Source organism: Aristolochia californica, unplaced genomic scaffold (genome assembly GCF_029961685.1).
Source record: "Aristolochia californica isolate CCGP_79_NKW_82.1479 unplaced genomic scaffold, dmAriCali1.0.hap1 SCAF_8, whole genome shotgun sequence".
Taxonomy (NCBI): Eukaryota; Viridiplantae; Streptophyta; class Magnoliopsida; order Piperales; family Aristolochiaceae; genus Aristolochia; species Aristolochia californica.
This window is the reverse complement of record NW_027182279.1, coordinates 198227-223582: the sequence shown is the minus strand read 5'-3', so window position 1 is coordinate 223582 and position 25356 is coordinate 198227. Positions and strand designations below refer to the sequence as shown.

Below are 25356 nucleotides of genomic sequence, written 5' to 3'. Positions count from 1 at the left end.
TGACTATGACCATTTGAGAGGAGTATGGAACCATGTTTTACAAATATGAGTGATTTTACTCTTTCGTATAATGCGAGTTAGGTCTCTTAGAAAATAATGAAAAGATCACCAGTTTGAAAGAGAATGTCGAAAGATATAGTTAACTGCCATTTTATACAGAAAGATCTTATACACCATTTGCAACAAACTGAGCGTTATGATGTTCTCTCACCTCTAGTTTGAAGGGAAGTGTTGGAACATGGGATCATACCGACACGACTAAGGGCAGTTCACATGTCCAAGTGTGTGGAAGATAAGCTCAAGCCTACAGACCAAGGAGAAGGCTCACAGGCACACACAATGGTGGCATAATAGTAAATAAAGAGTTATGTCATAAAAATGATATTGATATAATTAGTTTATAATTTACATATCTTAGTCACTGTTATTAGGGTGAAAGGTATTATTCTAATATTAGTATTTTTTATATATATAAATACAACTTAAGGGAAAGGATTTGGACAAGCCCATTACCCTATTCTTCCTCCACTTTTTTCCAAATTTATTATACTTCATGTTTCCTCCTAAAACTTTTTATCCATATTTTTTTCTTCTTCTTCTCAACCCTTAATCATCTTTTTTACTATGATTATACATCATGAAATCCTGTTTCAACATACCCAAATAATAAGGGTAAGCAACCCTTAGTTTGCAACTCCACTTTTTGGAGGTGGGAAAATTTGACCCAATTTAATAACCCATACCGGAACTCCTCTATTTTACTTGATCCAAACTCCACCAAGTCATGAGCCCTCCAAATTTGATTTTGATATGCAAGCCAGATTAATAAATAGGTTGTTAGGGGTTCTATCTAGGAGCTCAAAGTATCAAGACTAGGGCAAAACCAAGCCAATTCAAGCGGGATCGAGCCATATAATTTCAAATACCCACTCAATGAACCTCCACCGTCACTGATTAAGACTCCCTAGCTTTAGCTAGACGGACCTCCTCCACCTAAGCTGATTTTTTTTTTTTTTTTTTTTAATATGGGAAATCTCTTGCTTCGTTACAGCAGGGTGGACATTGCAAGTACTAAACATTAGAGAGAAAAGTATGGTTCTTCCTTTGCAGCCAGTTCAATCCAAGGGTTGCCAATCACTAGAAATTGCCTAGGAGTAAGTCGTTTTTGTCCCCGTTCACTCCAACTGTTGTTAAAATATGGGCTATAATCCTCATCTAGGGATAGCACGAAAGGAAAAGGAACTTCGACAACAGCCAAGAAGCCAAAAGCATATCATTGGAAAATGGAAACTCCTTCAGTATAGCAGCTGCACCGGAATCTGGAGTCGAGTTTTCTTTTCCCTCTTTGTTGAGTTTTAAAAGAGAATTCAGAAAGAAACAAAGAGTAGGAAAAAGGATGTAAAGCCATCAATATCATACAAACAAGCGGAGCAATGCCCTCAGAGGCAAGGCACGAGGAAAACCGAAAGTTTGTGACAACCTCCTTTCGACTCTCAGAGGAATCGAAGCGTTTCTCGAGATGAAACGTCAATTCTCACCGACAGAAATCCTCGCCACTTCCTAGTCAATCAGTCTAAACAACCGGAGAAGAAGACAAGCTCACCAGCTAACACTACTCTCTCCTTCTCATAAATAAAATTCATATTTCGATGGCACAATCAACGCGTTCGTGATAGGGAGATCAAAAGAACTGTAAAGTCTAAATCAGAACTGTAAACATAGAAGAGTAATAACTGAGATCTAACTAGATAAATTTACTACTATCATAAAATCTTTCTTCTCAAGTACACTCCAGTTCTAGCTTTACTTACTGCAAACAGTTCGTGACAGGGAGATAAGAGGAAATCAAACACGTAAACTTAGAACAATGAGACATAACTAGACCAGTTTACCACAGTTAACTTCTAGTTTTACTTGTAGCAAACTGCTCGTGACACGAAGAACAGAAGGAATCTAAATCAAAGCTCGTTAAGCCTAGAACACAGAGATCTAACTAGATCAATTTACTAAAATTGAGTTGAGCTTTACTCACTGCGTTCGTGACAGAGGTATGAAGAAATCTACATCAAAGCGCATAAAACTAATAAAAACGAGATTTAACTTGTACAATTTACTTCAGTTGACTTCTGGTTTACTTGCTGCATTTCAGTACGGAGAACAGAAGAACTTTAAAATCAAAGCGCGAAAAACTTAGAACACTGAGATCCAACATGATCAATTTACTATAGCTGATTCTAGATTCACTCACTGCAAAATGTTCGTGGCATGGAGATAAAAAAGAAATCTAAATCAAAGCGCAAACATAGAACACTGAGATCTAACTAGATGAATTTACTTCAGTTGAGTTCTAGTTTACTGCAAAACGGTACCTAACACGGAGATGAGATGAAATTTAACTCTTAGAACACCTAGATCTAACTAGATGAATGGACTACAGTTGATTTCTAGCTTTACTTACTGCAAAAATATTTGTAACATAGAGATCAGAAGATATTTAAATCAAAGCGCGTAAAACATGGAACGCCGAGATCTAACTAGATCAATATACTAAAGTTTAGTTCTAGCTTACAGATCACAGTTCCTTCGGTAGTTCCATCGCCGATGTCAATTCAATGATCTAACAGTATTCCTCCATTTTTACGACCGCTATCGTCTCCGACTCTCCGCCATACGAAATGCCTCTCATTATCCCTGTTCGCATTTCCCATTCAATTCACAGGAGTCGTGAACCGCTAAAAACACAGTTCCTTCGGTAGTTCCATCGCCGATGTCAATTCAACGATCTAACAGAATTCCTCCATTTTTACGACTGCTATCGTCTCCGACTCTCCGCCATACGAAATGCCTCTCATTGTCCCTGTTCGCACTTCCCATTCCATCCTCATGAGTCGTGAACCGGCAAAAAGACGCAAACAGACCAGTTACTGTGGCGTGTCGTCACCATAATGGACCTCTTCACGATTTGAAAATGAAAACGCGAGTCCTCTTTAAATATGTCGTTCTCGACGAACAACGGCCACCCGCTGTCTCTGCTTACTTGGCAAAATATCTTGGACGAGAACTCGCCACATGGTACGCTTCCAAATTGAAAACGAACTCATATTTCGGTTTTGGCGCTCAACTCTCCCGCTCTCCCCGATGCTCGACGGAAGAACATAATTTGCTTACATCATAATGATTAAATTCTTATTTTTTTTCTTGAAGAAACTTCAAAAACTTCAAAACATGACTATTCCTTTTTTCAAACTAGAAAAATGCAGATTACAACAAAAGACAATTTAAAAGAGACGTCTTCATGAGGAAATCTCATTTTCAAGATATTCGGTAGAGGCAGTAAATGGATTAGATAAGGACTGTACATAAACAATATCGAATTCCTATCCGTCTAAAAATAATTAGAAATTCGAAATACGAAATTCAAATTATACAGGCTATCCAGAAACGAATATTTGAATCCTACTCTTATCAGATAATTATCTGAACTACGATATACGCCAATCCAAAAGAGTTGAATAAAAACAGCTTAAAAAAAAGGAAAATGTCTGAATCTAAATATAGGAAAAACAATAGAAAGGATAGAGGATATCTCCAGATACATATGGATTACAAATTTGTTGAGATTTTATAAAAAAGAAAAAAAAGAAAAGGGAATTTAACAGATGAAATTGTGCTTCAGGTGACAACCCATAAAGAACGATCAGCCACCGGAGGATCCATTTTCTGATTGTTGATCCTCAAGTCATTTAAGCAATGAAAAGATGCAGCTTATGTACTTCTACATAGTCTGATAGTCAATTAAAGAGGAGCCCTTTCTCATTCAAGTCACTAAGATAGTTTAAATCACAGATTCTTTACATGGAAACCTAATATGGTTTCCATGATGAAAAAACAAAAAATCATCGAACAGTTTTCTTGTGCAACAATAATATGAGCAAAGCTCTCTTTCCACTAAAGCGATAGGTACCAATAACATTTTTTCCAGTGCCTGTGAACTCTTCATTTCCAACTAAGCTGCGCTGCCACTTGTCCACCTGTAGTAGGATCAATATGTAAAATGTTTCTGAGATACTGAAATTTGCTCTAAAATTAGTGTGTTAGATGGGAGAGCATCAAACCGGAAGAAGCATATTAAATGATGATTTCTGAATCTACTATAGATTATTACTGAAGAAAATTAAGGTGTCAGCCAAACATCAAGTACCTATACTACTTAAATAGCCTATGCAGATGGAGGCGGTAGCATGTTCAGGGTTTTCAATATGAAAGTGTATGTGTACACGTCTTCCTGCAGTTTCTCGAATCTGCATAAATAAACATGACAATGTAAATCAGCCATGGGAGGATACTTTCTTAACAATATGCATTGAAAATTTACTTGGAATATCAGAAAGACATGACATGCAATTATTTTGCTTCTAGTCTATGTAGCCTATGCCTTCTGTTGGTGTTAAAATGGTGAATGCTTATGGAATTACTACGACTTGCATCACCGTTAATTGCCGCTTGCCACTAAATTCATCGTTGCAAAGGCTAGAAGTAACAGAAAGGAACTTCAGCAAATACTACCTTCCTGACTTTGAGAAGTGTCCTGCAGCCATTTCAACTTTGAACAGAAGCGTATTATTGTCTGTCTTCAATTCCCTCAACTTGGCCACAAATTTTGCAGGTTCAGAATACAGAACACGGGGATCTGTTCAACATAAAACCTGATATGAGATTTGGTACAAGAAGAAAAGCTCAAGTTGAAGCATATTCAATAGATACTTACCATTTAAACCAGCAGTGACAAGCATATTTGGGTAATTCTGTGGTTTGACCTGCAAAGGTGGTGAGGAAACTTTTAGTCATGGTGTGCTCTCAAAACATGAATTATTTGGTCCTACACATGGATGACTTTCACGATCACAATTGAGTGCCACGAATGGAAGATGTAGGTTTGAGAAATACACAAGATAAAAATTACAAGTAACAGGTTTAAGATACAACAATAGCATGTAACATTAGCATGTGTTGTGGATCAGGATAAGCAAGTACAATGAGTAACATAGCTAGCACTCACATTGTCAACAGGTGAATAAGATTTCATGTAGAAATAGAACTCTTCCTTTCGTGGATCTCCCCATTCCTACAGTTGGAACTTCATAAGAGTCGGTCAAATGTGAAATAATCTTCAACTTCCAGGGCAAAGAACTTTAAGCCAGTGTTACCTCCCATTCAGACGTAGTCAATGGGATTGTTGGATCCAGCATTGTAGTCAACACATCAACAAATGGAACACCGGCCACTGCAACTTTGAACAAATCAGGTCTCATGTTGAGGACAGCACCCATTAACAAACCTCCTGCACTCCTACCTTCAATGCATAGCTTCTCTTTTGAACAATACTTATGCTCTAACAAGTACTCTGCGCAAGTGATAAAATCTGTAAAGGTGTTCTTTTTTTTTAACAGCTTGCCATTTTCATACCATTTCCTCCCCATTTCACCACCCCCACGAATATGAGCTATTGCGAAGATAAATCCTCTGTCTATCAAAGACAACCTTGATTTTTTGAAATCGGGATCTACACAAATCTGTAAGCTGTAAAAAATCAGCTGGGCAAGTAAAATAATGAATCCTAAAATACAAGCAGGAATGATAAAACTACAAACTCTACTTTTGCCTTCATAAGTTACTTCAATGGTATGCCAACATTTGACTGGGTAGCCATTATCTCTCCTCTATGTTTTTTTCTTGTTTTAATTTCTCTTTTCTTATTTCTGCATCTCTATTGTGACATCCTCCCAACCAAATTGCCTTCATAAGTTACTTCAATGGTATGCCAACATTTGACTGGGTAGCCATTATCTCTCCTCTATGTTTTTCTCTTGTTTTAATTTCTCTTTTCTTATTTCTGCATCTCTATTGTGACATCCTCCCAACCAAATGTTGACACTATAAAGTATTTTACATGCAGGTACAATTGGAGCTGGCAAGGATTAAGACACATAATTTTGGCTGAAATTTGCTCAAACGGGAAATTAATAAAATTGTGAGAAAATATAACAAATTGCTCATCTTCAACTTACAAAATCTACAAACTTGCGCAGGAGATTTGTCTAGTTTATCAACTCTAATTCTTTGTTTGATCTTCTTTTAGCAGTTGACCTATATTTGAACCTTATTGAATTTTCTGTTATATATGTTGTATCTTTAACAAATAAATGCAATATGTCAAACATGAGATAGATAATTCATGCAGTCCTAACTCCTACTTCTCTTCCACCCTTTTTTGCTGTCATCTTTCATTAGATCCCTAAGACCTAAAAACCTCAATGTAATGTAAGATCTGAAGACCACACCTTCACTAAAGATAGTAAATGTTTTAAACAGCAAAAAATGAAATACAACATATGAGCTTCTTTCTACAGGCAAATTTTTCGCTTTTGAAACAACTCACCTCATATGAGCCATATCCATAAAGAAGCATAGGGTCAGATCCATCAAGCTTCACAAGATTCTTTTGGTACACAATAGAAATGGGTACTTGAGTTCCATCAGAAGCAATGGCCCATTTTCTCTCAGTCACATAGTTTGATGGATCAAAACCTCCCAACACCTTGCCAAAAAGACGAAAGAAAGATTTTACACACAGATCTTGAGATTAGGAAGAGACCAAACCCAATAAGAATTAAAATAGGAAAATGAAGACTTCAATGCTACAGAATACAACTATTCACAAATAAACATACAACATTAGTTCAACAAGAAACTTACTGCCTCTATCTTCTTCAAGACAGATACACTACTGTTCATATCATAGTCATAAACGGATGAAGGTGTCCGAAGTGAGCTATAAGAAAACCGAAGAATGCTAGATGAAAATACTGATTCTGATGGATCCACAGAGTATATAGGATCAATAAACTCAACTTTTCGACCACTTTGCAGGCCTTTAATCTCTTCTCCAATAGCTGGAAGATCATAAATAGTCACTGTTGCTAAACCATTTTCCCGCTCATATGCAACCAAGTGATTAATGAAAAGTTGTATGTCCTGTATTTTCACACTGGACGAAGGTCATACCAGATTAAGCTTTTGCTGAAAACAAAATGAGCCTTCCAAAAAAATTGAAGAGTATATACACACTAAACAACCACATTTACATTGTACTGGGAGGCCAATATTACCTTTCCCTGTGTGGAAGCAGGACCGTTGTAGCAGATATATTGTCCCTTGGACAAACAAGTAACTCTGAGTTATAGTACTCATCACTTCTCCTCTTTATAAAGAAATGATTGCCACGATGACTGACCGAAGTGTCAATGCCATAAACACGGGGTGTTAAAACTGTAAGCTTGTCATCCTGTTTAGCAATGTCCATGTAAAAGACAGACTGTGTCTTTTTACTCTCAGATACAACAAACAAGTACTCTTTGCTTTCAGAAATTTGAAGATATAGAGAGAACATGTCATCCTTCTCATGGTAGAGACAAATATCACTTGATTGCTCAGATCCTAATTTGTGTGACCATGCCTATAAAAAAAGTGAATAACAAAGTGAACACAATTAAGTAAAAGTCAGGAAAACAAATAAGAAACTAACAATGAAAAGATGATTACCAACACTGTAGATAACAATACTGTAGATAATTCATAAAGTATAATGCATTTTCATGTAACAAATGAACTACAATCCTTCCCAAAATTTTGAAATACACATAAATTCTCCAAGTATTTGCACATTAAAATTTAACAGTATAGCATAAATATAGACATGCTACAGACAAACTGAGAAATTCTTATTGTGATGCAGGGATCTCAACTGGGCAAAGGGTTTCCAACCTTGTCAGGTCGAAGGATCTCGTCCATTGTAATGTATACTAGAGCATGGTCACCAGCCCACTCAAGGTAAGATGTCACATTTACAAGAGGTTTCCCAACAGTAGTTTGAGTTTCGGCATCAATAACGTAAACAGTATAGATCTCGTTTCCTTTAGTGTCCTCAGCATATGCCACAAGCTTATTGTTCGGACTGACCTGGGAACCGAAAAACAAAAATGCCTATATAATAATCCAGTAAAAAGAATTTAAACATGCGCAATAAGTTTTATCGATGCAAATTCAGTACTTTGAAAGCTTCAATATTGTAATAGTTGTGCTCCTTAGCTTTAACATTCTCATCCAAGATAACTTGCTCTTCAGGAGCATCTGGTCCGGTTGGCATAACATCATGGACAGAAGGAGCAGTTACAGCATTAAGGATAAGACGTCTACAGTATTGAACATACTCCTTGCCTTCCAAAGTCCTCTGGTAGTAATAGTATGATCCCTTGCGTATTGGTGCAGATATATCATCTTCCTTGATCCTTCCTCTTATTTCCTTATAGAGCTCCTTTTCAAAGGACTTGCTGTCTGCAGGAAATTTGGTGAACAACGCAAACAGCCCATTGAATCAGAATGTAAAATGCGGAATATAACGACATGGATGAATGGAGCAACGCGCATCAATAGCAGAAACCATTTCAGGTTTAGTCTTCTAAGAATCTTGCGTGTTTTTGGTACCGAGATGATGAAACGATGAAATTTTCTACCTTTCATTCCATTCCCTGGTCACTCTGCGTTCTATTTGTGTTTTTTTTCCTCACCGGGTAAAAGAGAACGAGTAGTCGATATCTACGAAGACAAACACCAAATCGCAACTAAAACTGACAGAGAGAAACGGAATTACCTTTCATTAATAGATCCGTATATGCATTTTCTTCATTGAGGTATGCAATGACTTCAGGATTGGAGCGGGAATCGTCTCGAAGCCAATAGTGGTCGTCGTTCCTGACGTCTCCGAACATGACCATTTCGTGCTTGACCTTCTTCGCAACAGGAGGCGCCGGTGCCATGGCGGAGGTGGAGAAAGTGAGCCTGGTTTTAGCAAAGCCGGAAGCAAGTGGCAGAGAAGAAAACGAGACGAGGAGAGGGGTGGACTGGAGGAGAAGCAGGTAGGGAAGTCCGCTGAGACGAACCATACTCGTGCGTCGTCGCCGTCCTCCTTTTAAACCCGAAAGCTTTGCCCTTTTTCTATTAATTAATTAATTTTTTTTTCTTTTTTCATCAGCTGCTAGAATTTCGACTGTTGCAGCCGCAGGAACCGGGGCATCGAGAAGAGCAGTTTTACAATTTTATCCGGTTCTAGATAGCTAACCGCGCACCCGATTACCTGGAATCGGATTTTTTACTTCCGGCGGCGTGAGGCAGCGGCCTGCTAGTAGTTTCCGCGAGGACCGATAAAGAGCGCCGCTGCCAGCGATTCCGAATATGATGGAGAGAGCAAGCTTTAGGGTAGGCGCCGACGCCGATTCCAGTTCAGTTCCAAGCAACCACACGGTGGAGAGGGTGAAGAAGAGATGTTAAGCTCTGTCCTATCGTTGTCACGATCTTCTTCTCTCCAGAGTGACTGATTCCTGCAAACAGACTCTCCTTCGATTAACCAACACCGAGCTTAAATTCCTCTCCCGCTAACAGGATTCCTCCCCCTCCTGCAAGTACCTAACTACTCTTTTCCTTTACACGATTTCGGTTAAGAGTTCGGTATCGGTTCGGTTCGGTTCATGGGGGAAAGCTTAAACTCCATACCCGCTTTACTCTTTCTATCGAGCTTAAAACAAGACTCTCCTTCGATTAATCAATGCCGAGCTTAAATCCTCTCCCGCAAAGCACATTCCTTTGTTGCATTTTGAAGGACAGTGTCTCTTTCATTGTCTGCTGAGTGTTAAGATTGACAACGAATCAATTGTCCACTTCTGGAAGGAGTCCAATTTGATTCCTTTATCAGATAGGAACCCAAAAATATCTTTCTTGGTTAGGTTCTCACAGAAACAAAGGGGGAGGAATACGCATCAAAGAGGTTCTTGAAGCTGCGTGTTCCACATTAGCTCTGAAGCCGGAGTTCATACTACTGTTCTTTTGGACTGGAATTGGTGAAATTATTGCCAGGAAACTCAAGGATGAGATTGGAGCATCTGAGGTTGGGCATGAGGAGCCGGGTTTTCCAGATAAAGATTGACTAACATTGAGAACACTGATCATCTGTTAGAAATCAATAACATAGATCAAATTGTAGGAGAATACCAATCAGAATTTTCTGAGAGTAAAAGTGTAATGTTGTCAAATGACTTATTCTCATCTATTATATCAGCTATGAGGTCAAGTTCAGAAGTTTTTAAAGATGCTGAGCCTCATTTAATGTTGGGAGAAGTTCTGATAAACCCTGATACCACAGCTTTGGTGGCTCTTGTTTCTGGAACAGGGAAACTGCTTCTCTTTAGAGAGTTTATCCTTTTCCTTTTGAAAATTTTAATCTTGAAATGGGTTTCTTCTCATTCCAACTGATTGGACTTATATTTAGCCCACTTTTGGTCTTCATTTTGCGTCACCTTGAAGGATTTGATTTTCTAAATTTATCTGGAGCAGGGAATTGTGCAAAATGTGCTTTTGATGTTGTTTGTTGAAGTTATGATAAAAGATTGATTTAGCCATCTTGTTTCTTAGTTGCGGTAAGTAGGGTTGAGATTGAGTTAGTGGTCAGGCCGTATAGTCGTCATGGTAATTTTGCTACACTCCACCATTAAAACAGTAGCTTTTCAAAAACTAATGACCACGCTCGAAGCTCCAAGAAAAGCTCCCAGAAAGCAGAACAGAAACCTTCCCAACTCGGAGGAACATAAGCTGGGATGGGATGTGTTCGTCTGAAGGAAGATTCTTGGAAATTTTGGGTTATAAAAAGCGGAAGATTTCTCTCCTTTTTGAAAAATTTGACCTGATAGATGGAAAATGTGGCATCATTTGTGAAACTGTTCATTCAGAGTTCAAGGAACTTGTATCAATGTATGGAGGACAGAACGAAAAAGCAAGAGCAGATCAATTACTGAAACGGCTCCAGTAAGTTTTCCATAAACAATCTATCCCAATTCTGGTGTTTTTAAGAACCCAGTTTCAATACTTCACCTTTTAAGAAATAAAATTAATGGAATGCTTGAATGGTCTAGGAAGTTCTAGGATGTTAAAATTTGTTGTCATACTTCAAATGGACTGGATTGTGCCAGAACGGATGATGGGTCTCTCTACCACCAGAAAGATTGCCTTAAAGAACCAGATCGTTTTTGGGACAGGAGATCACTGGAGAGCTCCTATTTTGACTGCAAACACAGGATTTGTTAGAGCCATTTATCAGACGGGTATGTCTTTGTCAACTCTGGAGCATCTACCACGAGCACTCACTGGTGACCGGACTTCCGTTTCAGGACTAGTAGTGACCTTGATAATGGAGGGGAATGAGAGGAGAGACTGTACAACGTTCCAAAAAAGTAACCGGGGCACCATGAAAGGCACTCTATGTAACTGGTGAAATCTTCTCTTCAGATTATCATAGATTCAAGGTAGCAGAATCCTGAATGATTTATATACATGAACTTTTTCCTTGATAATGTCAAAGGAAAATGAAGATCACCACCAAGACAAGGATATGTTCAATCTCATTCACTCGAGGCAAAAAAGGAAGATGATGATTCAGAAAATAATGATCAAGTGTCGAGAACAATATACATGTATTTATTTCACTATGAAAAAAAACAACAACAACATGGTACAAATAAGTGTTTAAGTATACAAGCCTGTATATAATGGAGTGAAAATCAAAGCTTCAACTTATCAAATCCACAACTGCTCGTCCTAATCCGAATCGGATTATTAGCGCTCAAGTTATCGACCACCAAGCTGCAGCTCACTACGAACCTCACTTTCATCAGCTTCAACCTCCCAAACTTAACTCTCACAGGCACGTCTCCTTTGAATTTCAAAGGAATCCTCCCCGTCTGCTGCTGTTGCTGCATGGCCGTCCACAAGGTGCTGCCAATCTGCGTCTGGCCGGTCAAGGCCACGTTGAGGACGGTGGTGTTGCGGTGGCCCTGGTAGAACTTGGGCAATGCTCCACTGCAGAGATTGGTATCGGTGTACCAGACACTTAGGTTACTACCCTTCTCGTAGTAAATCCCGATCTTCTTGTTCGGGTTCCTGGCGGTGACGGTGACGTCGAACCGAGCGTAGACGCTCATGTCGGTGTTTACTTGGAAGTCAGAGATCCTGAGGCGATCCACAGAGTACTTAGGCAGCTTCGGCCGGAAAACGAGGTAAAGAATCCCGCCGGTGGCAGCAATAAGGACGAGGAGGATGAGGAAGACGGAGAGAGTCCAGCAAAAGCACCGGCAACAGCAGCTTCTCTTCTTCGGCGGCTTCGAGTGAGAAACGGGGATCGTTCTTCGAAGTGAAGGAGGGTACCTTTCTCCCGCGGCTGGGTCACCCTTTTCCGACTGGAACGATTCACGGGGCGCCAACGGCTTTGTCTGCGCTTCCACGTCTACTGGGTGGATTTTCTGCTGATCCGCCATGAGAGAGAATTGAAACTGTGCCGGAGTTTTCCTCTTACATGCAACGCAACTGCTTAATAATCTGAGCGGGCTTTTTCACTTCATGCAAAGGGTTGGATCATCTCCACCAATCGTTAAATAGCAGGGACTTTGGTTGCGTCCTTATTTGACTTTAGTTTTGATGTTACATGTGGAGATGATAGAATACTTCTGCAGGTGAGGTCTCACCTTCCTCACCTTCCCCACCTGCTCAAAAGCTATACGTGGTTTAGTTGAAGAAACAATCTTGACTGCTTCTTCGTGTTTATTTTTATGCTTCAGTCTGATGTGACTGTGACTTTATGGACAGCAATCACGCTTCCAAAGTCTTTAATATCTCCAAGAAAAGGAAGCTTCCTTGCGTACGTTTCAGAAATGGAGTATTTGACTGTTGAAATGCAAGAAAACTGCTTCTTTTTTCTTCCCCTGTTCTTTTGACTTTGTGCCGCAGCTTAACGTTTCGGAGAAGCTTCAGGGTTAACTCGGGTAATGAAAGCTTAAAATATGAAAAGTGTGGTTAGGGAAGAAGAGAAGACGGATCACATGCTTAGATTTTAATAGAGAAGAAGAAGATATCTTACCTACACCTTCATTTATTAGACTGAAACGAAATCTTCCGTAGACCAAAATCAAAGATTTTAACAAATCAAGCAAAAGTAAGATCAGTCCGACATAGGGGGGCGCGAATGAGGAACATCTGTGGTTTGGACGATTCAATTTTCCTCCTTTTCAAAGGCCCAATTGGGGAATGAAGTCAAAATTAATTGTTGCAGTTCAGCTGTCCTGATCTCCAGTTCCCGTCTACTTCTGCAATTTGTCCTAATTGGTTTAGAGCCGGCGGTTCTTCTTGTCCTTCCAGAAACGGGAGTTGATGCTCCGCCCTAGTGATAAAGCAGGGTTTTGAAAAGAAGAATCAAAGAGCCGTCACACGAGGTATCATTTTCGGTAATCTGTCGGAGGTGCCGGTGACCAACCGGAGGACATGAAGAAGGACGATAAGAAGTATCGCAGCAATTCTAAAGCAACGCTACGCGCTGCTTGTATAGAGTTAAAAAAACTCAAAATAAAGAAAAAAAAACAGGAGGATTCTGCCTAAGCTAATTATAGTGAAAACAACGGACACAACCAGCCGCATTTAAGATGAGCAACGGTCGCAGTTGCACCAGGGGCCAAATAAACTTCATTAACAGAAGACTTTTCTCCATCGATGACACGTCGAACTGTCCTGTATAGACTCTGATTGAGGCATCAATATATATATATATATATATTAGTAGTAATTAGCTCCTTTTTAATTGGGTTCATAGGCGGGCACCATGTATAGGGTTTAGGGGATGCGAATTGAGAAGGTCTTGTCCATGTCGTCAAATGAAACACTTGCGGAACAAGCTCATTTACCTGGATTTCCTTATCAGCAGTTACTCACGACAGAGAAAATGTACCAACAGGACATTCACCAGCACAAAAACCAATAACAGTCTATCTACAGGCTACAGTTTCCAATCCCATCAATACAAAGTGTCTGCTGGAATCTTAAAGCTTTTCAAATCTCTAAGTTGTATATAATCCCATGAACACCAAGGAAGCAATGTCGGATGGAAGAAAAATAGCAAGTTGATTCGATAAAGTACAAAAAGGAAAAGAGGGTTAAAAACTGATCATATTTAGAGTTCTCTCCTCCGTATAGGAGACCTCACATTGCTTGGGAGTAGGGAGGATTCAACCTACGTGTCTTCCAGCACTTGGGTCTCTCCAGGTTCATAGACGCACCAGTGAGACCAAGGAGTGCACACTTCCTAAGCAGACAGCTGTCAGCATGAACAGTATAAAGATCAGATAGAAAAGTCTGATGGAATTAGGTCTGCATTTACCTTCTATAGCTCACACGAATCTCATATTTAGCAACAAAATTGGCTGGTAAACTCTCCGACAAATTACCGTCTGACTTGTTACTCGAACTTAAATCACAAAACAGACGGCTGGCCTACCACTGTAGTCGTATCTTAATCAACAGCACCCAGATACAGGGGACTACATTAAACAAAGGTCAGAAATAAACAATGACATCAATGGACCATTAATCATAATATTATATAATACACGACTGTGAAATCTTTTTCGGTAGGACCAGCACTCAGCCGGCCAAAAAAAAAAAAAATCAGCAGCATCCTGCAATTGTCGACATCCTCAAGTGCCCTGCTTATTTCATGTTTCCTTTAGCCCTCCAGGTCGACAAATCACCCACCGCTTACCGTACACTTTACATGTGGACAAGCCAGGCAATAACAAAATGCCTACAAGAAATAAGGGACACCTGTCCTAGGCCCTCTCATTTGGTTGTTCTCTTCAGTTTCTGTAAAGAATTTGACCTCCCTCTCCTGTAATGGCAAAAGTCACAAATATGACAACAGTTCACTGGGAATTAACCACTATCCGTGCTCTAATCATTGCTCACCCTGTCAGATGATGTAAAGAATGACTAATCCTCAGGCAATATATTATGAACACCTAAATAAATCAATCTTTTTTACATATATCTGTGAGCACATAAACCGGAAAGGGAAGAAAGAGCCACCCAGATAATTAATACTCACCATGTTCTCGTTGAAGCTCAATATAGAGGCAACATTTCCACATCGATAGCAGTAGTTTGGTGCTGACCATACCTGCAGAAATAGTAGGCAAAACCATTCATCATGATTGAATTGGCACTAACATAAATATATAAGATTTTTTTGTAAATAAATAAATAGTTCAATGCAAAAACATACAGTTACGAGGCCCTTGTCTTGGAACATGTACTTCAGACCTTCTTGCACAAGCTGGTGAGCACGACAAACTAGATCGAGATTGTTTATATGATTAAACTGCAAAAATACAAAATTTGCTTAAGTCTTAATACTCAAATAAAAGATAATTTCATATGAGCAATAAATAAATCTTGAAATTACCTCTGACGTAACTCGAGAACCAAACAACCAACCCGCACCCCGCGGACTGACTGCCCATGTTTCAATCTCTTCAGGGTCACTCCACATAAGATCACAAAAGGGACCTTCATGAGGGATCTCACAATTTCGTTCAATGACCCTCATCTACCAAAAATATCAAGAGCCAGAATGCAAGCATGAATAAGTTATAAAAATAAGATCAATTTCATGGTATTACAGATGCAATTTGCTTTCGCTTCTGGTAAAAAACGGCATCATAAGTTCACAACACTTTCAATCTGAAATCTATGTTTGTGTGAAATTTGCAAAGTAGGATAACAGGACTAAAGTAAGCTAGACTTGAACCTAGGATCTAAAGATCTTGAAAATTTTCATGCTGTTGAAGGACTGGCCAAAGCCCCAATTTTGATCAACTTCGGAAAGTTTCAAATTATCACTTGAATGCATAAACCAAACTGAGAGTCTATAAACCTGGTCAATTGTTCGGATATCAGGAGAGAGGCCACCATGGACACAAAGCACCTGAATATTGTATACAAAATAAGAGACGAAACATATCAAACAAGAATATCTTGCAACTCAGATGATAATGTGAACAAACTAAATCCTGGGAAGAAGGGACTGAAATATTATACCGTTCCATCAATGATTGCGGAGAGAGTCAGGTAGTCAAAAACATCAGTGCAGTACCGCCATGCATTGGCATTTCCATACTTCCTCTGGCACTCGTCATAAAAACCATACACCTGAAAACATGTCCCAGTACTTTATATAACCAGGTTACAGAAAATTTTTGGAATACTAAATTATGGATGACACCTCCAAGTTTTTCACATTCCATGAGGTATGAAGGGGAATAGTTTTCTAAAGCTCACACACTGTCATGAAAGTACAAGACAAACAAATGTTGAAAAGTATAGTAGAGCTATGAATAAGAAGAGGAAGCATAGTTTGCGCACACTCATGAATGGGTGTGGTTGAGAAATCTGAAGCTGAAAAGCAGAAGTTTAGTTTAATTCTGGTACTTGTGCTTTCCGCTAAGACAGATATATTGACTGGATTGCTTCTATTACGTTTCTTACATTCTAACTTTTCTATACTCCTATAGACACCTTCACCACGTACTCCTCTTCCTCCATATTCTCAATGGACATACACTTTCAGAAAGGCAAGAGGCAATTGAGATTTTTAGACAAAATATAACTAAGAAACTTTCTTTTTTCCTTTTTCTTTTTGAAGTTAGTGTCAAGTAAGATTATAGCAAAGGAACAACTACAAGGAGTACACAAAGGAGAAAGAGATCGAAAACAGAAAAATACTAAAAAAAATTCTCTTTTTTTTTGTGGACAAGGCAATTCTATGATGTATTCACAATTCACGAAATGAAAAATGAATGTCAGAAAAATGGAGCTTAAGTTAAATGTATGTGCATTTTTTTAAAGCATCAAAGATTAGGTTAACACTTCTGAAATTAGTTCAATTAAGGCATAGATGATTAGCTCATACTTCAGTGAATAACATGCAGGTGAACAAGATTTAACATGCATAACATGCAATAAAGTGACCACCCATATAAATGGAATGGAAGGTGCAGAAGAAACTACTGGAAGAAGCTATGACGAAAAAAGGATGAGCAAGAGATACAAAGATACAGTAAACAAATTCCAAAACAATAGAGACTTTCTGAAAGAAGTTTTTGCTATATGCACATTCACTTTTTTCCTTAAAAAATAACGATAGTTCAATCACTTGAAGAAGAAAACATAAGAAGTTGAACTAAACAAACATACGAACACAGAGGCACATAAGGCCTTCTACAACAAGCTTGAAGCTATAACTCACCGGCAAAGAGAGCATATGTAACAGACAAACATCAAGACATGATATTCTCACAAAAGTTGCATGATTTATGAATAAAAAACACTAACATCATGAATAATATAACATGGTGATATGTCTACCTACCTGAGTTAGTTGCCTGCTTTCGTGGTTTCCACGCAAAAGAGTTATATTTGCAGGATATCTGAAAGCAAAGAGAAACAATTGCAGTCAGAAACATGTCCTTCAAATGCCAACATAAAAGAATGTTGTTGGCAAAGTTATGATGGCAGAGACCATCAGATGCAATAGAATAAGAGAGAAAAACTTATGCTTTAAGGTTTTGCAACTAACAAAAAAAGAAGGATAACCCTTTATGCATTAGGTACAAAACTTTACAGGAGTAATATTTGTATAGGCTACAGACCTTGCTTTAAGACACTCTCAACACTCACACAAGCTTCATTTCTTCATAAAAAAAAATACAGACCTTGCTTTAAGCAGCAAAAGAATTGTGAAAACCTCCAGACTGTTGTACCCACGATCAACAAAATCACCCTGAAATGATTTGCATAATGCTGAATATTAACATGCAAAAGAGAATGACACTAAAAAGAAAGACCTAGATGACAAAAAACACAAGCATACAGTTACATGAGAAAAGGCAAATACCATAAATATGTAGTTGGTCTCTGGTACATGGCCGCCAGTTTGGAAAAGTTTCATTAGATCATGAAACTGTCCATGGATATCACCACAAACAGTAACTGGACTATTCACAGGTTGGACATTTGACTCCTCAATGAGGATCTCCTTCACCTGAGAAATCAAGTAGTAAATGCAAATAAACAAAGTAAATCCAAGTCTCCAATTAAAATAAAAATAAAAAAATCCAAAAGTTCACACAGAAATCAAACGTCAGCATCAACAGTTTTACTGACTGTAAATCATACAGCAGCAATCAAAAGACACAATTATTTTACAAAAGACCAGTCCCTCCCTCTCAATAAATTGTCATAATTAACCATTGCTATATTGTCCTTTTTTCAGCCCCCCACCCCCAACTACCATTCATTGTGTTCAACACTCCTCTCTCATAAACCCATCCACTGACATCTCCCAGACCCTCATCATTGTTGCTCTATGCTCATCCTCCAAAAACATGCCTAATCTACCCTGATTGACTTTTTTTCTTTTTAGTCATCTATCAGTGCTACTCCTAGCCGTTTTCTAGTAGATTCATTTTAATTACTTCCTTAGTTGTATCATGGCAGTATACACCCCGAGCTGCGAATAATATCTCAGATGTTCTCACCAAGTTGTCACCAGGCCCTCTTTGTTGGTCTGTGGCCTGTCCCTGCTTTAGCTTCTTCTTTTTTGATAAAGTGATATGTCCCTGTTTTAGCTTAAGCCTCATTCTTCTATATTTGTGCTAAGTTTTATAAGTAATAAAAGCTTTTCACAATTTCAAAATAAAAAATAAATAAAAATAATAAAATACACCCATCACATACTAAAGTCAATTTTTTTCAATTTTTGGCATTCTAATCATCTCTAATTACAACTAATTCCAACTCCTAACATTCTACTTCATAAACTATAACTGATCTAAACATCCACCATGTTCAATTTTCCCTTCAGCTTTTCCAATATTTGCTCTCCCATGTGCTCCAAATGGAACCACTACTGTAGCACAGCATCTTCTAATGTGATCCCATCCTCCTTGATCTCTCTTCACGAACAAGAAGGACATTGGAAGCTCCTAAGCTAATTGCTTTGAAGAATAGCTATCATCGTTATTAATATCATCATCCAAAGAAAAATATTTGTTTCATGAAAACCTTCACGACAACAATGCAATCCTTGACTCCTGCTGTAACATGTGAAAAAAGTTCTATGTTGGTTTTGAACCTGCCTGCACAATTCCAGATTTAATTGGGTTTGGAACTGGAACCTACTCAAAACACAAATCAAGAAGCAAACTTTTTTTGAGGAAAATGTGTAAATTTTTATTCAAGGAGAAAAGAATACAACCTAACAAGATGTGTCGTTCTCCACAAAAAGGTGTTGGAGGGAAGAACCCCGTTTTGCATGAAAGTCCGCCAAGTAATTGGCATATTTAGGGATATTGATCCATGTACAATTTAGATTGGAATTTATATTACAAATTTCAAAATAAATATCCCAGTGCCACCAGGGGGGCGAATTTTCTTGGTGCACCAATCGATGACGACCTTGAAATCTCCTTCGATGATGAGGAGCCCAACGAAATGGTCTTGGAAAACCAATAGGCCTTGAAGCAAACCAGTGAGTTCCATAGTAGTGGAGTCAGAGACACCAAGAGGGCTTGCAAAGGAGTATAAGAGGTGACTATTTCCATCATGAATAACCCTGCCGAACCCCGCAAGACAATGGCAGCCAAATGCACTTCCATCAAAGTTCATCTTGAAGTGATCAGGGGGAGGGGGGAGGCCCCGCAAGCGCAGCGATCATATGCCAGTTCCCTCTAAAATCAGTGCTACTAAGGTGAATAAAATCCTTTTTTGTCAGAAGCCAGGAGGAGGCTTGTCCAACAATGTTTTCTACAAGTGCCTCAAGAGAAGAGGTTTTAAATTGGAATTTCCGTTTATTCCTTTCTTTCCAGAGTGCCTAGGGGATGAGGCCCACACAACTTGATATGAGCATCTTTCCAAGCTTCAGGAGCCGGGAGTTTGTGATGAAGAGGATTATGGTTGGCAAACTTTGGGGAATGCCGAATTGGATTCCAATTCTGTTGAGCAGGCCGGCCAAGACAGCATGAGCAAATTGGCAGTGGAGAAGGACATGCGAGGCAGTTTCTGAGGAGTTGTGACAAAAGGGGCAGGAGGGGTCTTGCACGGGAGTTCCCTCCTTGTGAGGGAGTCAGAAGTGAGAATTCAATTTCTGCAAGCACACCATACAAAAAAATTTGCATGGGGTGGAGCAAGCAAAGACCAGGCTGGTGTTGTTGGGTGGTGAGGTTGCCGATCAATGAGGCTTTCAAGAAATTTATACGCAAAGGCTGTGAGGAAGGATCCTTTGGGGCAAGTGGTCCAGATGAGGGTGTCTGAGATGTGTTCATGTATTTTGACCTTAGTGAGGCAAGTGAGGAGATTCGAGGCTAATATGGCTTCAAAGTCCAAAAGGGCTCTGCAAAGACCAAGGTTCCACCCACCCAAATCCGACCATTGAACCAAAATAGTGGCGTTTTCGCATTTGGAGAGGATAGAGATTGGTCCAAAGCTTTTGTCTAGAGTTTTATCCCCCAACCACAAGTCCGACCAAAATTTTGTTAAGCGCCCATTCCCCGGGTAATATTTGACGGCCTTATAGAAGGTGGGGATCAAGAAGCAAACTTGACTAGTAAAAAGTCTTCCTTTCCATATGAGGGAATTTAGGTCTCAATCAACATGTTGACATATAAGAGAGAGAGAGAGAGAGAGAGAGAGAGGATATTTTTGTTATGCTACATGTTTTTTTAAGAACGGTATCACCTTTCACAGCATTGGGGCTTCTTTTATCACTCTAGTTCCGAAGAAGGCCAGTGTTGAAAAGCCAGAAGATTTTTGGCCTATCAGCCTAGTAACTAGTGCATACAAACATTGCAAGAATTCTGGCCCATCGGCTAAAAGCCCTTCTCCCAATCGTCATCCACCATTGACAAGCACTTTTCTCAAGGGGAGAGAAATTCTTGATTCCACAATGGCAACCATGAGCTCATTGATCACTTCAGTCATAGCAAAGAGCCAAGAATTGTCCTCAAGTTTAATTTGGAAAAGGCTTTTGATCAAGTAAATTGGATTCTTCTAGATGAGCTTATGGAGAAAAAGGGATTCGGCGCAAAATGGAGATTTTGGATTAGGAGTTGTGTGAATTCGGCTTCCTACTCTCTCATCCTTAATGGCTCTGTATACAGATAATTCAAAGGGACAAGGGGGATCAGACAGGGAGACCCGCTCTCCCCGCCTCTTTTCAACATTATAGCGGAATTCCTCTCCTCTATGTTTTACTCGGTTGTGAATCTTGGGTGGCTCCCCCCTACTAGCCCCCAGCAGACTTTTAATACCCCCATTCTTCAATATGCGGATGATACCATGATTTTTGGGATTGATAATATGGAAGGCGCTAGAAGGATTAAAGCTATCTTGGAACTAGCTTAGGGGCAGAAAGTTAATTGGGAAAAAACTTCCCTCATGGGTTTCAACGTCAGCCCCGAGTTACTAGAAGAGCTAGCGAACATCTTCGGATGTAAAACCTCTAGCATCCCATCAACCAACCTTGGTCTCCCCTTCTTCAATGGCTGCATAAACCAAAATCTTTGGAATCCTGTGATGGAAAAATTGGAGACCCGTCTGGCAACCTGGAAGGGTCGATTTCTAGGCAAAGCAGGCAGACTCATTCTCTTGAAGTCTTGTATTGCAGGCATCCCGAATTATGCTTTGTCTTTTATGCCTTGCCCCATCTCGGTTTGTAATGCCATGGATAAGTTAAATAGAAGATTTCTATGGAGAGGATCGAGTAATACTTTTAAGTACCATTTTCGTCAAACGGGAGGAAGTCTGTCTGCCAAAAAATATGGGAGGTTTAGGGATTTGGAAATCGAAGGATATGAACCAAATTATGGCCTTAAAATGGATTTGGAAGTTGAACAATGTTTCTGCAAATCTTTGGAAAAAATCGGTATTTGTTAAGCTTGGTTGTCCTTCTCCTTGGTGGACTTCTAGAGGTAATTGGAGATGTTTATCTCCAATTTGGAGATCATTATATTTACTTATCCCCAAATTTTCTTCAGCCATTGGATTCTATGATGGTAAAGGCAGATCTTTAAAGTTTTGGGAAGATTGGTGGACGGGAGAGGAGCCTTTACAGTCAGCATTCAAGAACTTTTTCCTCTTATCTTTGTGAAGGGAGATATCGGTTGCAGATGGTTTTGAGGGAGATGGTTTGAACTTGCACCCTAGAAGGGGTATCTCTGATACTGAGGCTTTGGAGGCAAGAGGTTGTTGGAATGTATGCAATCCTTCAGATTGAGGCCTTTAGCTATTGACAAGATGATTTGGTGGCCTGATAAAAGCGAAAGTTTTTCCGTGTCCTTTGCTTACAGTTTTATCAATGGTTGGTATTCTAATCAAAGGGATCATGAGATTTTCTTTTCATGACGTCTTTATGCCCCGCCAAAGATAAAATTCTTCATATGGAGTGCTTGCCTAGGAAAGATACTCACGGCAGATGTACTCAGAAGAAAGAGGACACCCAGCTATTGATCCTCTTTGCCCTCTCTGCAGCTCTGAGGTCAAAATAGCCAATCCCATCCTGTTCCAATGCTCTTTCTTGTGGATTGTGGGGACTTCCATCCTCTATAAGACTGGGTTGCAAATCTGTATGCCAGCTAATCTGATTTCTTTCAACAAGATGCTCATTGGTTCTCCCCTTCTTGGGCTTGGAAAACTTATGATATCCGCTTGCACTGGTTTTATTCCGTGGGGGCATTGGAATGAGTGTAACCGCAAGCATTTTGATGCTAGAAGTGATTCTACGATAAGGGTAGTTGATCATGTGTCGAGCTAGATCTCAACAAGGTTCCTTACTAAGAAGCCTTTCTTCTCCTTAGCCGGTTCATCTATCCGAGATAATTGGAGTAATATTGCAAAGATGTGGTGTGGAACCAAGATCCCAGTCATACAGGAATGGACCCCTCTAGAGCATGGTTTCCTTAAGTTAAATTTTGATAGTTCTTCTCTCGGCAATCTTGGAATTGCTGGTTTTGGGAGTGTTATCTCAGATTCCTCCGGCAATCAGTGTTTGTCGTATGCTGGTCCGTTAGGCATTGCTGACTCAACGATGGTTGACCTCCAATGTCTTCTCAATGGGCTCCGCATTTTCAGAGACAATTATAGTGGTCCTCTTCACATTAAAGGGGACTCAAAGGTAGTAATTGGTTGGTGCGAATATGCATCCTCTCCCCCATGGCGCCATTGGGATTCTGTTCAAAAAATTCTTAAAATTGTCTCTCAATTTTCTTGTATTTGGTCTCACATTCCGAGATCTGCTACCTCAATAGCAGAGGTATTTGCCAAGTGGGGAGCAACCTTTCAATCTCTTGTTGTTAGGGATATGCTCTTGGGTTCTTTGTAATTCTCTTTGTTAATATATACATCATTTTCAAAGAGAGAGAGAGGAAATTCAAAAATGAAAAGATTCTCGTGAAATTGGGGGCAACACAGACACACAGAGTCACTATGGTCATGGTTGATTATAAATTTGTTAAACACAAAACAAGCATAAAAAGCTGCACCACAAATTCGATTAACTCTCTACGTAATAATGTTGAGCTAAGCATGCTGCCCCCACTATTAAACTATCCAAGCTGACTTGAATGAAACTGTGTTTTTTTACTGAAAATAGGAGGTGAAATATTAGTCAGGCTAAAAAATTTTATAGTTCGTATGAACGAACAAATTGCCACACAAGTGTTCATTGCTCAAGAAGTTGTTTAAACACAACTAGCTTGTAGAATAACATATAACCACTCATCCCTTCGGATGTCATGGTGCAGATACTAGTACCCAAGCACATACCAATGTCTTAATAATAAGAGAAATATGATCAAAATAAGCTCTGGAAGAAAGTCTCCAATATGACCTCTTCTAATAGATATCCTGCACATCTTCTTTGTAAAGGAAAATGGACATCCATCCCTCCTTTTTGCTTTTCTTGAATGGTTATGGTGACTAAATTTCTTTCAAATGATATTAATGTGACTATACTCACCGAAAAATTGACAGAAACTGCATGAGACAACAAAATCCAAATATAAAACAATGTCCAGGAGGATGCGTGACCACCGGGTTTTACTGTCTTCTTTTATTCATTTAAATATGCATGGCAGTGAAAATTGTAGAGCGAGTAATAGACCAAATACAAGGCCAAATTATTTGCATAGAACTCTACTCTAGAGACAGATGTGCAGAACATAATAAACACAATAACGGTCTTAAAGCAACAGATAAAACAGTATAATCGCAAAACAACAGCCATCAATGTTCAGGGCTAAAGAGATTTATGATTCTGCACCATTTAAGTGTAGGACGACAGTGAATTAAATATATACTAAATTAAGTATCCCGCTTACGTCCAAACTGCCTATGTGGCTTGAAGCGCACACATGCCGTACAGTGCAAATGGGAAATTACAAAAAAAATAAGAAGGTACTAATTAAGATCATTAGCCACACATCGTTCCAACGGCGCACAAAACCTTATAAAGGTAAAGAAGTCAACAAATATTGAGGCCCAAAAAGAATTCAAGTCAAATCGAATCGAAAATTTTCCGAAACAATACACCCATATAATCGAAAAAAAAATATTGTAGAAATCCGCGAGATGACAGAAAAAATGAAAGCAGTGAAATAGAAGACGGAAAATGAAAAACTAAAATAAAATTCATAGTTTAAAAAAAATAAAAAATAAAAAAGAGTCATCTATCCTGCCCTACAGTTAAAAAACAAAATAACGTCAAGAAAATGAGAAACCACACGGAGTGACCTAGAAGACGATTTCGTAGCTTACATATTCGCAGAGAAGCTGAAGCTCGTCTTCCATCAAATGCTGACCTTCTTTCACCTTCGAAATCCAGAGATCTAGATCCATTGCTGCGCTGCACAAGGAGCGATTCAACTAGAGAGGCAAACAGCGAGGGGATTTTGAAAAGACCAAGAGAGGCAGACAGTAAAATAAAGCTCGAGGACAGGGCCAAAATGGTCAGAAAGATATGCAAGACGGACGGCTGTACGGGCCACTTCTTTATGCTCGAAAATAAATGAAAAAGGCGCGCAATTACGAGAGGCCCGGCTCCTAATGAAAAGGCGGAGAAGTATAATCTCCAAATTTGAAAGTGTGAATCAATATTCCTGCTTAATAAAAAATGTAGCTTAAATTGCAATTAGGCCCCCGTTAGTAAAAATTCGTATCTCCTAAATTATTAAAATCTAATAATAATAGACATTTTCAAAAAAAAATCAGTATAAAATCCTGAACATACTAAAGAGACGAAAGAATGGTGATAGGGCTCATTCACCCTGACTGGTGCCTCCTACTCAGTGATAGCATGAGCCTTTTCCTTGTCCATGGGAA

General features: G+C 39.2%; 4 protein-coding genes across 4 annotated transcripts; 1 reads left to right on the top strand and 3 right to left on the bottom strand.

Annotated features, from left to right (window-relative positions):
- Positions 1–3643: 3643 nt before the first annotated feature.
- On the bottom strand, positions 3644–9521 carry LOC137938671 (uncharacterized). Its single transcript, XM_068783658.1, has 12 exons — positions 8711–9521; positions 8111–8394; positions 7825–8019; positions 7170–7516; positions 6757–7048; positions 6440–6598; positions 5208–5573; positions 5060–5125; positions 4769–4817; positions 4567–4690; positions 4202–4301; positions 3644–4031 (listed from the first exon to the last, which is right to left on the bottom strand). Exons 1-11 carry the CDS (start codon positions 9000–9002, stop codon positions 4220–4222), a joined length of 2256 nt encoding a protein of 751 aa, XP_068639759.1. The 5' UTR covers positions 9003–9521; the 3' UTR covers positions 3644–4031; positions 4202–4219.
- On the top strand, positions 9292–11380 carry LOC137939346 (uncharacterized). The gene is made up of 7 exons (XM_068784626.1): positions 9292–9337; positions 9389–9490; positions 9813–10019; positions 10070–10304; positions 10525–10529; positions 10800–10916; positions 11070–11380. Exons 1-7 carry the CDS (start codon positions 9292–9294, stop codon positions 11378–11380), a joined length of 1023 nt encoding a protein of 340 aa, XP_068640727.1.
- A 243-nt stretch (positions 11381–11623) lies between these two features.
- LOC137939513 (NDR1/HIN1-like protein 6) lies at positions 11624–12467 on the bottom strand. The gene has a single exon (XM_068784800.1). The coding sequence runs from the start codon at positions 12417–12419 to the stop codon at positions 11667–11669; it is 753 nt and encodes a 250-aa protein (XP_068640901.1). The 5' UTR covers positions 12420–12467; the 3' UTR covers positions 11624–11666.
- A 1973-nt stretch (positions 12468–14440) lies between these two features.
- LOC137939580 (phytochrome-associated serine/threonine-protein phosphatase) lies at positions 14441–24941 on the bottom strand. The gene is made up of 10 exons (XM_068784855.1): positions 24793–24941; positions 17879–18025; positions 17697–17764; positions 17354–17411; positions 16024–16134; positions 15860–15910; positions 15389–15532; positions 15209–15304; positions 15032–15103; positions 14441–14815 (listed from the first exon to the last, which is right to left on the bottom strand). Exons 1-10 carry the CDS (start codon positions 24871–24873, stop codon positions 14732–14734), a joined length of 912 nt encoding a protein of 303 aa, XP_068640956.1. The 5' UTR covers positions 24874–24941; the 3' UTR covers positions 14441–14731.
- Between the last annotated feature and the right edge of the window lie 415 nt (positions 24942–25356).

Coding starts and splice junctions, on each gene's coding strand:
- LOC137938671 (XM_068783658.1), bottom strand. CDS start 9,002: ATGGTTCGTCTCAGCGGACTTCCCTACCTGCTTCTCCTCCAGTCCACC. Junction 7,049..7,169: donor CTGCTTCCACACAGGGAAAG/GTAATATTGGCC, acceptor ACCTTCGTCCAG/TGTGAAAATACAGGACATAC. Junction 4,818..5,059: donor CTTATTCACCTGTTGACAAT/GTGAGTGCTAGC, acceptor CCACCTTTGCAG/GTCAAACCACAGAATTACCC.
- LOC137939346 (XM_068784626.1), top strand. CDS start 9,292: ATGATGGAGAGAGCAAGCTTTAGGGTAGGCGCCGACGCCGATTCCA. Junction 9,491..9,812: donor CGAGCTTAAATTCCTCTCCC/GCTAACAGGATT, acceptor TTTATCAGATAG/GAACCCAAAAATATCTTTCT. Junction 10,917..11,069: donor ATTACTGAAACGGCTCCAGT/AAGTTTTCCATA, acceptor AAATGGACTGGA/TTGTGCCAGAACGGATGATG.
- LOC137939513 (XM_068784800.1), bottom strand. CDS start 12,419: ATGGCGGATCAGCAGAAAATCCACCCAGTAGACGTGGAAGCGCAGACA.
- LOC137939580 (XM_068784855.1), bottom strand. CDS start 24,873: ATGGATCTAGATCTCTGGATTTCGAAGGTGAAAGAAGGTCAGCATTTG. Junction 15,911..16,023: donor CCGCAATCATTGATGGAACG/GTATAATATTTC, acceptor TACAATATTCAG/GTGCTTTGTGTCCATGGTGG. Junction 14,816..15,031: donor TGAGCTTCAACGAGAACATG/GTGAGTATTAAT, acceptor TTGCCATTACAG/GAGAGGGAGGTCAAATTCTT.